Below are 11,496 nucleotides of genomic sequence, written 5' to 3' on the forward strand. Positions count from 1 at the left end.
CGTCAGCGCAGGTGCTGCGGTTGAGCTCCAGATCCGGAGCTTCTGTTGGTCTCCATCTTGGATCGCTCCAAGGCGACGCGGAGGGCCAACTCCTTGGAGTCGATGTCCGAGTCGTCGAAGCCCGAGCGGCTGCCGGAGTTTTACATTGGAGTCGATGGGACCGGACACGAAATGGGAGAGTAGGGGACGCAACGACAGAGAGTGAGCTAGGGTTCACAACGAGACGCCCGGAGTGGGAATTTTGTGGGACAACGGTGGGCCGGGCCTGTCAGACGGACGCGTCCGAGCGTGATTAGGCCACCCCTATTCACCCTATATTTGGACTGATATGATGGGTGCCGATCGGTCCGGACATTTGACGCGGGTTTAAGAGGTTTGATGTGGTCACGTTTTTGTGATCAGTCAGTGGCATGTCCGAGTGTTTGAGACATGTACGAGGGTTGGGCCATAGATGCTCTTAGAGTAACTCCAACGCAACGATCCAAATCGTCATCAATGTTCGTTTGGGTCGGCGCGGATAAAAGTGGAGGCCCAACGCGCCGACCCAAACCCAAAAAGCGTCCGCTCCGACGTAAATTTGGGTCGCACACGGATACAAAGGAGACGTTTTCTTGTGTGTGCGTCGTTCGCATGGTCCGGCCTGACCCACATGTCATCCATCCAACCACGTTTCTCTACTTATTTAATTGTCTGGCCCTCCCTCACTTACCTTTCCTATTATTTTACTGGTACAATGTTGTCGTTTACTTGATTCTCGTTGAATGCATTGAACGACCCATTTAAAAGACAAACACGGACGGACGTCGATCTAAGTGGATAAAAAACGAGCAAAAACATCATCCATTTGCATCAACGCATTGGAGTTGCCTTTACAACTCTCTCTTCATACATACTCCTAATTCCATTTGCATCCAGCTGCAAGCTCGCTGGTTGACGCCCACCCGGCCAAACAAAACTTGGTTCGTTCGGTTCGTGCAACTGGGTCAGACAAAGAATACATTTAAAAAACAGCAGCACAAACGTAACTAGAAAACCCCGGACCCCCCGAGTCGGCATGCGCACATGAAGAGCGTGCGAGATAAAATAAAACAAGTGGCCGGAGACGAGGAAAGCCATGGTCGACAAGAGACACGGAGACAGATCGAGAGAGAGAAGGAAAGGAAAAGCGGTCGCAACTCAACTCTCCCACCGAATACGCATCCGTCGCCATCACCCCACCACCACCCCCCGCCTCAATCTTCACGTGTTCTTCGTGCCCCGCACCACCACCACCACCACCACGTCTCCCCTCCTTCCCTCGCCTAATCTCTTTTTTTTTTTTTAAAAAAGCCCAGAGAGAGGCCATGGACGCGACCCTGCGTGCTTCTCCCTCCCTTCCGCCGAGACCACCCACCCCCCTATATAACCGCCCTCCCCCCGCCAGACCTCACATCCCACACCCCGCAGCCATCCGTTCACAGAGCCACCACAGCCACACCACCGCAACTCCACCATCGTCAACGAGGAGCAGTGCGTAGCGACAAGTGCTGTTTGCCATGGCAGCGATGGAGAGCAAGAGCAGGAGGTTCGCGCTGGCGTGCGGCGTGCTCAGCCAGTACGTCAAGGCGGAGCAGAAGATGTCGTCCGCCGCCGCCCCGCGCGCCCCGCCGCCCGCCACCACGCTCAGCCTCATGCCCGGCGCCGACGTCGAACACGCGGCGGCGGCCGCCGCCGCTGAGGAGGCCGGTCCCGCCACGGCCACGGCGACCCCGCTGACCATCTTCTACGGCGGCAGGGTGGTCGTCTTCGAGGACTTCCCGGCTGACAAGGCGGCCGAGGTCATGCGCATGGCCGCCACCGCCGGCGTCGAGCGCGCGGCGGTCGCCCCCGCCCCGGCCACGGCGCCGGCGCTCGCGGACCTGCCCATCATGCGCAAGGCGTCGCTGCAGAGGTTCTTCGAGAAGCGCAAGGACCGCCTCGGCGCGCGCGCGCCCTACGCCCGCCCCGCGCCGGCCAACAAGGACTCGGAGGAGAAGTCGGCGTCGGCGTCGGCGTCGTCGTCGTCCTCGTGGCTCGGGCTGGCCAGCGCCGACGGCGCCTTCGCCCTCTGATCCCGGGTCCCTCGGGCGGAGCAAGACGGCTTGCTCGCCCCAAGAGATCGTTTGTAGAGCGCCTTTTAATGTAATTCTTTGGATAAAAATTCGATAGTAGGTAAAGGAAGAAAGAAAGGAAGATTGAGATCATAGCAGTAAGCCTTTTTTGTTTGCTTGGTTGACGATTCTTTTCGATTAATAACTTGCAATAAAGATTAAAGACAATCGCTTCAAACGACATTCCCTCCATGTTCGGCATCACGATTCATACGTTATGAACTTGTGACGATCATCGTATCGTTATGCCATGAACCGAAATGTGAAAGAAATCTCTGATCCCAAGTTTGGCAAGCAGGAGTTCATGGCGGAGGGGAGGGGAGGGGAGGGGAAGGGAAGGGAAGGGAAGGGTGGGTGGGAAACGGTCAAAAGGGGGGCGGGGAGCGCAACTTGTCAAAAGGGACGGGGGTTGCGGTGGGAGACTTGGACATGCGTACTACTCCCTACGCGTCATTGCCTTTTCCTCTGGTGTAATCTAATCCAACGAGATGCAGCACGTTCATGGCGTTCCGGATATATATAATAAACAAAAGGAAAACAGCCATGGCTGTCCGCCCGTTGGCCCTTCGCTCTCGGCCCTCGCGCGCCCGGACCACACACACACACATGCGGCGACGGCGACCCTGGGAAGAAGCCCCGTGGCTCCCTCCCCTCCTCCAGCGTAGCGGCGCCACCCGTCGGCCGCTGGCTGGTCGCCGGGCTCGCGAAACCGCGTGAGGAAGTGTGTGCGTGGACCGGCGGCATCCATGGATGCTCCTCTCAACTCCGAACGTGCCCCTCCCTCCCGTGGTTTCAGGTTTGCACTTTGCAGCCGGAGCCGGAGCTGGAGGTGCTTTTCTCGTCGGCGCACGGCGTGCCGATTCGGTCGGTGATGCGCGCTGTCCCCCGGCCGCAGCAACGTGCTTGGCACGGCGGAGGGGCAGGGGAAGCAAGGAACCGGTTGCTTGTACTTGGAAAGCTCCTTTTCTCGCCTTTCCGGACGACGATCCAGCCACGTTTTTAGTTCGTGGGGGTGTAAACTAGGGAGGTGCTGCTGGTGGACGTGGTGGCAAGCTGGGCCTGTTTGCCCACTTTGCTCCCCCCTGAGATCGTGTTTAGTAGACAAACAGAAGCCACTAATGGCGCCACTAGAAAAGGTCGATACATACACGCCTCGAAAAAGAACGCAACGTCAAAATAGGCCGGCCGGAAGGGCGACACAGATGAGCCACTCACGGGCTTTAACCTTTAAGCAGAACATCTAGTTGTAGTACGCTGAAATAAGCTGCCCCAACCCAGCTTATTCTAAAAGCTCAATCAAATATATTTTTTACAAGCTTATTAATTAAGTCTTGATTACTAGGCTTTTAGAAAAAATATTTTTAGTTAGGCTTTCAGAATAAAAACTACCAAAAGAACTGGCCTTTAAAACGTCAAACCAGTTTACTAGACACGCTGGCCTTTGAAAGCACGTTGCCCTGTGGTAATGATGAACAAAATCTCCGCGCAAATCTCTGAGAGGCAGCAAAGCATTTCCAGCATGTAATCTTTGTGCGCGACGCAACGAGTCAAAGACCGACGCCGCCGGCCTAGCAGACTAAACTAGAAGTACTAGCAGGAGTATACCCCTTATGTGATGTGATAAGATTCTGTCCTTGAAAAGAAGCATCGTGCTGGATCATCACGGCTTCAAAAGGCATCTTGCTGGGACGGGGGGCCGAGCCTGTTCCGTTGGTCCGGGCGGGGAAGGAAGCGTGCTCCCAAGTTCCCATTTGTTTCCACGCACCACGCGTACGACCAGTTCCCACGACGCAGAGACAAACCAAAGATTTAAACCGCTGGCAACTAGTCCGAAACGCAAGGTCGGTCTCGGAGACGACGGCGTGTGCGTGCCTTTCGCTCGGGCTGAACGATGGCGGGCGGCTTTGGTTGTGTGTCCCGGAGAAGAGTCGGGGTAGGAGCGAGTAGATGGCGCAACTGTACGTACCAACCCAACTGTCCCGTTTGAGCTGCGATCCAAGGGACTGCAGGAGCATGTGCGAGCTGGGCACTTCGTGGTGCGGTGTGCTTTCCCTTTCGTCCGGGAATCCAACGCTCCGTCACGAGAGGCAAACTAGATCTACCACGTGTTTTTTCTTTCGGTTGACGGGCTTTTGGTCCGCGGGGACGCGTGTTTCTATCCTCTTCGGCTGGGCTCCTCCACTACTGATGACTATACCAATATACCATGCTTTAGGGCCGATCCAAAGTGACGCGTCATCTGTCCCTTTTTTATTCGTTTGAGCCGGTCGGGCAAATGTCAATGTTCCGTTTTAGTTTTGGATCGGCGCATGTAACCAACGCAGGTCCAACCTATTTTTCTGCATGCGAACTTAAAAAATAATCTAACATTTAGAAGTTCAAAAATACATATTAAATATTAAAACTCCGGTCAAACGCAAGCCAAAATACATTTAAACTTAATTAAACATAAAAAATATCTAGGTGTCGTCCTTCCCCGGGCCGGTGAGGTTGATGAGCTCCGGCGCCGGGCGAGCCGAGGGTAATGTCGCCTCCGAGGCCGGAGCAACATCCAACACTGGCTGCATTGGCGGTTGCGGCGTGCTCTTCCGCCTCCCTCTCGTGACGCTCCTCCTCCTCCCGTGCCTAGTGGCGCTCGAGCTTCATCTATTGCTCGTCGTCGGCGGAGAAGCTCCGCCAACGCGCGCGTCCTTCGATGCTGGAGGTACCAGTCTCCATCTCCGGCATCGCGCCGAGCCACACGGGCGATGCACGGACCCATTCACGGAGCTGACCGGTTCACAGGTACCCCATCGACTCGCGCTCGTGTGACGCCATGACCTTGGGCTCGGGGAGCACCTGAGGCAACGGCGACGGAGGAGGAATGATGCAGTCGCAGGACGGGACAACGCGCGGGCCTTCTCTAGGTCGTTCTAGTGCGCATCCTCGTCGCTCCTGCTCTCCTCGATAGCGCGTGACGTGAGCTGTGCTTCCCCGGCAATGGCGCCAGAAAAGTGCTGATCCTGCAATCTCTAGTGTTAGCTAGACAAATGCTTATGACAACGAACCTTCTCCTGCAACGGCACCAGAAGAACGCTGCTAGCACTCCCCGGCAATGAAACTGGAAGAATGTTGTTGATGACCCACCAACGCGTGCGTTCGCAGCAGTTTTCGAGGATAGAGTATTCAACTCAATTTGTTGATAAGCCACAGGAGGTGAGATTATACTCTCAAGTATTAGCAGCTGAATTTGTCAGATTCAACCACACCTGAAAGATTAGTATCCGCAAGCACAATAGTAACAACAAAGTAATGTGATAACAACGGTGTCAGAAACGATCTGTTGACGATAGACTATTCCTAACGATTGTATCAATGGCGCCTCCGTTGCCGCGTTGACGGAAGTTGTCAGTTCCCGTCAACGGACTGTGAACCAACAATGTAACAGGTAGCAATAGTGTAACGAGCAATAGCAGTGGCAAGGAACAACAGTAGTGACAGCAGTAGCAAGTAGCAACACTAGCAAGCGACAGTAGTAGCAACAATAGCAGCAGAGCAAGACAAGTAACAACAGTAGCAACAGTAGTAGCAGCAGCAGAGCAAAACAAGTAACAGCAGTAGCAACAGTAGTAGCAGTAGCAGCAGAGCAAGACAAGTAACAGCAGTAGCAACAGTAGGACAAACTTGTAGGCAATGGGTCGGTGATTTGTTTGGTGCAACAGTAGGACAAACTCGTAGGCAATGGGTCGGTGATTTGTTTGGATGATATTTATCATGCAACAGCTATAACACGGAGAGATATGTGGCTAGCTCCCGTTCGTCAATGTGATGTAGGCATGCATTCCGTGTGTCGTCATACGTGCTTAGGGAAAAGAACTTGCATGACATCTATTGTCCATCCCTCCCGTGGCAGCGGGGTCCAAAAGGAAACTATGGGATATTAAGGTTCTCCTTGTTGGAATTATGCCCTAGAGGCAATAATAAATATAGTTATTATTATAATTCCTGTATCAAGATAATCGTTTATTATCCATGCTATAATTGTATTGAATGAAGACTCATTTACATGTGTGGATACATAGACAAAACACCGTCCCTAGCAAGCCTCTAGTTGGCTAGCCAGTTGATCAAAGATAGTCACTGTCTTCTGATTATGAACAAGGTGTTGTTGCTTGATAACTGAATCACGTCATTGGGAGAATCACGTGATGGACTAGACCCAAACTAATAGACATAGCATGTTGATCGTGTCATTTTGTTCCTACTGTTTTCTGCGTGTCAAGTATTTATTCCTATGACCATGAGATCATATAACTCACTGACACCGGAGGAATGCTTTGCGTGTATCAAACGTCGCAACGTAACTGGGTGACTATAAAGATGCTCTACAGGTATCTCCGAAGGTGTTAGTTGAGTTAGTATGGATCAAGACTGGGATTTGTCACTCCGTGTGACGGAGAGGTATCTCGGGGCCCACTCGGTAATACAACATCACACACAAGCATTGCAAGCAATGTGACTTAGTGTAAGTTGTGGGATCTTGTATTACGGAACGAGTAAAGATACTTGCCGGTAAACGAGATTGAAATAGGTATGCGGATACTAACGATCGAATCTCGGGCAAGTAACATACCGAAGGACAAAGGGAATGACATACGGGATTATATGAATCCTTGGCACTAAGGTTCAAACGATAAGATCTTCGTAGAATATGTAGGATCCAATATGGGCATCCAGGTCCCGCTATTGGATATTGACCGAGGAGTCTCTCGGGTCATGTCTACATAGTTCTCGAACCCGCAGGGTCTGCACACTTAAGGTTCGACGTTGTTTTATGCGTATTTGAGTTATATGGTTGGTTACCGAATGTTGTTCGGAGTCCGGGATGAGATCACGGACGTCACGAGGGTTTCCGGAATGGTCCGGAAACGAAGATTGATATATAGGATGACATCATTTGATTACCGGAAGGTTTTCGGAGTTACCGGGAATGTACCGGGAATGACGAATGGGTTCCGGGAGTTCACCGGGGGGGCAACCCACCCCGGGGAAGCCCATAGGCCATAAGGGTGGCGCACCAGCCCTTAGTGGGCTGGTGGGACAGCCCAAAAGGGCCCTATGCGCCATAGAGATAAAAATCAAAGAGAAAAAAAAGGGAGGTGGGAAGGAAGGGAAGGACTCCCACCCACCAAACCAACTCCAACTCGGTTTGGGGGGGGGAGCCTTCCCCCCTTGGAGTCGGCCGACCCCCTTGGGGCTCCTTGAGCCCCAAGGCAAGGTCCCCTCCCTCCCACCTATATATACGGAGGTTTTAGGGCTGATTTGAGACGACTTTTCCACGGCAGCCCGACCACATACCTCCACGGTTTTTCCTCTAGATTGCGTTTCTGCGGAGCTCGGGCGGAGCCCTGCTGAGACAAGGTCATCACCAACCTCCGAAGCGCCGTCACGCTGCCGGAGAACTCTTCTACCTCTCCGTCTCTCTTGCTGGATCAAGAAGGCCGAGATCATCGTCGAGCTGTACGTGTGCTGAACGCGGAGGTGTCGTCCGTTCGGTACTAGATCGTGGGACTGATCGCGGGATTGTTCGCGGGGCGGATCGAGGGACGTGAGGACGTTCCAATACATCAACCGCGTTCACTAACGCTTCTGCTGTACGATCTACAAGGGTACGTAGATCACTCATCCCCTCTCGTAGATGGACATCACCATGATAGGTCTTCGTGCGCGTAGGAAATTTTTTGTTTCCCATGCGACGTTCCCCAACAGTGGCATCATGAGCTAGGTTCATGCGTAGATGTCTTCTCGAGTAGAACACAAAAGTTTTTGTGGGAGGTGATGTGCGTTTTGCTGCCCTCCTTAGTCTTTTCTTGATTCCGCGGTATTGTTGGATTGAAGCGGCTTGGACCGACATTACTCGTACGCTTACGAGAGACTGGTTTCATCGTTACGAGTAACTCCGTTGCTCAAAGATGACTGGCAAGTGTCGGTTTCTCCAACTTTAGTTGAATCGGATTTGACCGAGGAGGTCCTTGGATGAGGTTAAATAGCAACTCATATATCTCCGTTGTGGTGTTTGCGTTAGTAAGATGCGATCCTACTAGATACCCTTGGTCACCACGTAAAACATGCAACAACAAAATTAGAGGACGTCTAACTTGTTTTTGCAGGGTATGCTTGTGATGTGATATGGCCAACGATGTGATGTGATATATTGGATGTATGAGATGATCATGTTGTAATAGAAATATCGACTTGCACGTCGATGGTACGGCAACCGGCAGGAGCCATAGGGTTGTCTTTATACTAACGTTTGTGCTTGCAGATGCGTTTACTATTTTGCTAGGATGTAGCTTTAGTAGTAATAGCATGAGTAGCACGACAACCCCGATGGCAACACGTTGATGGAGATCATGGAGTGGCGCCGGTGACAAGAAGATCGTGCCGGTGCTTTGGTGATGAAGATCAAGAAGCACGTGATGATGGCCATATCATGTCACTTATGAATTGCATGTGATGTTAATCCTTTTATGCACCTTATTTTGCTTAGAACGACGGTAGCATTATGAGGTGATCTCTCACTAAAATTTCAAGACGAAATTGTGTTCTCCCCGACTGTGCACCGTTGCTACAGTTCGTCGTTTCGAGACACCACGTGATGATCGGGTGTGATAGACTCAACGTTCACATAAAACGGGTGCAAAACAGTTGCGCACGCGGAACACTCGGGTTAAGCTTGACGAGCCTAGCATGTGCAGACATGGCCTCGGAACACATGAGACCGAAATGTCGATCATGAATCATATAGATGATATGATTAGCATAGGGATGCTTACCACTGAAACTATACTCAACTCACGTGATGATCGGACTTGAGCTAGTGTAAGTGGATCATGAACCACTCAAATGACTAGAGAGATGTACTTTTTGAGTGGGAGTTTAGCGAATAATTTGATTAAGTTAAACTCTAATTATCTTGAACATAGTCTAAGTCCACTTTGAATATATTTGTGTTGTAGATCATGGCTCACGCGACAGTCATCCTGAATTTTAATACGTTCCTAGAGAAAGCTAAGTTGAAAGATGATGTAAGCAACTTTGTAGACTGGGCTCGTAATCTTAAGCTAATCATACAAGCTGGGAAGAAGGATTATGTCCTTAATGCTGCGTTAGGAGATGAACCACCTGCTACGGCTGATCAGGATGTTAAGAACGCTTGGTTAGCACGTAAGGAGGACTACTCAATAGTTCAATGTGCAGTCTTATATGGCTTAGAACCGGGACTTCAAACGTCGCTTTTAGCGTCATGGAGCATTTGAGATGTTCCAGGAGTTGACGTTTATGTTTCAGAAGAACGCCCGGATCGAGAGGTATGAGACCTCCGATAAATTCTATGCTTGCAAGATGGAGGAAAACTCATCTATCAGTGAACATGTGCTCAGAATGTCTGGGTACTCAAACCGTCTAGCTGAGCTGGGGATTGAACTCCCGCAAGAAGCTATCACTGACAGAATCCTTCAATCACTGCCGCCAAGCTATAAAGGCTTTGTGTTGAACTACAACATGCAAGGGATGAACAAGTCTCCCGGCGAGTTGTTTGCGATGCTGAAAGTCGCAGAGTCTGAACTCCGTAAAAAGCATCAAGTGTTGATGGTGAATAAGACCACTAGTTTCAAGAGAAACGGCAAAGGCAAGAAGGGAAATTCGAAGAAGAGCGGCAAGCCTGTTGCCAATCCGACGAAGAAACCCAAAGCGGGACCTAAGCCTAAAACGGAGTGTTACTATTGCAAGGGTATGGGTCACTGGAAGCGCAATTGCCCCAAGTATCTGGCAGATAAGAAGGCGGCCAAAGAAAAATCAGGTATATTTGATATACACGTTATTGATGTGTACTTAACCGGCTCTCGTAGTAGTGCCTGGGTATTCGATACCGGTTCTGTTGCTCATATTTGCAACTCGAAACAGGAACTGCGGAATAGACGAAGGCTGGCGAAAGATGAAGTGACGATGCGCGTAGGAAATGGTTCCAAGGTTGATGCAATCGCCGTCGGCACAGTGTCACTTCAGTTACCGTCAGGATTAGTGATGAACTTAAATCATTGTTATTTAGTGCCTGGGTTGAGCATGAACATTATATCTGGATCTTGTTTATTGCGAGACGGTTACTCTTTTAAGTCAGAGAATAATGGTTGTTCTATTTCTATGAGTAACATCTTTTATGGTCATGCACCGAATGTGAGAGGATTGTTTATATTGAATCTTGATAGCGATACGCATATACATAACATTGAGACCAAAAGAGTTAGAGTTAACAATGATAGCGCCATATTTTTGTGGCACTGCCGCTTAGGTCATATTGGTGTAAAGCGCATGAAGAAACTCCATGCTGATGGACTTTTGGAGTCACTTGACTTTGATTCACTTGACACGTGCGAACCATGCCTCATGGGCAAGATGACTAAGACTCCGTTCTCCGGAACAATGGAGCGTGCAAGTGACTTGTTGGAAATCATACATACCGATGTGTGTGGTCCAATGAGCGTGGAGGCACGCGGCGGATATCGTTATTTTCTCACCTTCACTGACGATTTAAGTAGATCTGGTTATGTCTACTTGATGAAGCACAAGTCTGAAACATTTGAAAAGTTCAAGCAATTTCAGAGTGAAGTGGAAAATCATCGTAACAAGAAGATCAAGTTCCTGCGGTCTGATCGTGGGGGTGAATATCTGAGTTTCGAGTTTGGTACTCACTTAAGACAATGTGGAATTGTTTCACAGTTAACACCGCCTAGAACACCACAACGTAATGGTGTGTCCAAACGTCGTAATCGTACTCTATTAGAGATGGTGCGATCTATGATGTCTCTTACTGATTTGCCGTTATCGTTTTGGGGTTATGCATTAGAAACAGCTGCATTCACTTTAAACAGGGCACCATCAAAATCCGTTGAGACGACACCATACGAACTGTGGTATGGCAAAAGGCCAAAGTTTTCGTTTCTTAAAGTTTGGGGATGTGATGCTTATGTCAAAAAGCTTCAGCCTGAAAAGCTGGAACCCAAAGCGGAAAGGTGCGTCTTCATAGGTTACCCAAAAGAGACAGTTGGGTACACCTTCTATCTCAAATCCGAGGGCAAAGTGTTTGTTGCTAAAAATGGAGCTTTTCTCGAGAAGGAGTTTCTCTCGAGAGAATTGAGTGGGAGGAAGATAGAACTTGACGAGGTTGTCGAACCTCTCATCCCTCTGGATGGTGGCGCAGGGCAAGGGGAAACCTCTGTCATTGCGACGCCGGTTGAGGAGGAAGTTAATGATGATGATCATGAAACTCCAGTTCAAGTTTCTGTCGAACCACGCAGGTCGACGAGACCACGTGCTGCTCCAGAGTGGT

At 50.3% G+C, this 11,496-nt stretch overlaps 1 protein-coding gene across 1 annotated transcript; it reads left to right on the plus strand.

Annotated features, from left to right (window-relative positions):
* Window positions 1-1,331: 1,331 nt before the first annotated feature.
* LOC123449617 (protein TIFY 11b-like) lies at window positions 1,332-2,310 on the plus strand. Its single transcript, XM_045126898.1, has one exon. It carries the CDS (start codon window positions 1,536-1,538, stop codon window positions 2,088-2,090), a length of 555 nt encoding a protein of 184 aa, XP_044982833.1. The 5' UTR covers window positions 1,332-1,535; the 3' UTR covers window positions 2,091-2,310.
* Window positions 2,311-11,496: the final 9,186 nt, after the last annotated feature.

The sequence above is a fragment of the Hordeum vulgare genome, chromosome 4H (genome assembly GCF_904849725.1).
Source record: "Hordeum vulgare subsp. vulgare chromosome 4H, MorexV3_pseudomolecules_assembly, whole genome shotgun sequence".
Lineage (NCBI taxonomy): Eukaryota > Viridiplantae > Streptophyta > Magnoliopsida > Poales > Poaceae > Hordeum > Hordeum vulgare.

Coding starts and splice junctions, on each gene's coding strand:
- LOC123449617 (XM_045126898.1), top strand. CDS start 1,536: ATGGCAGCGATGGAGAGCAAGAGCAGGAGGTTCGCGCTGGCGTGCGGC.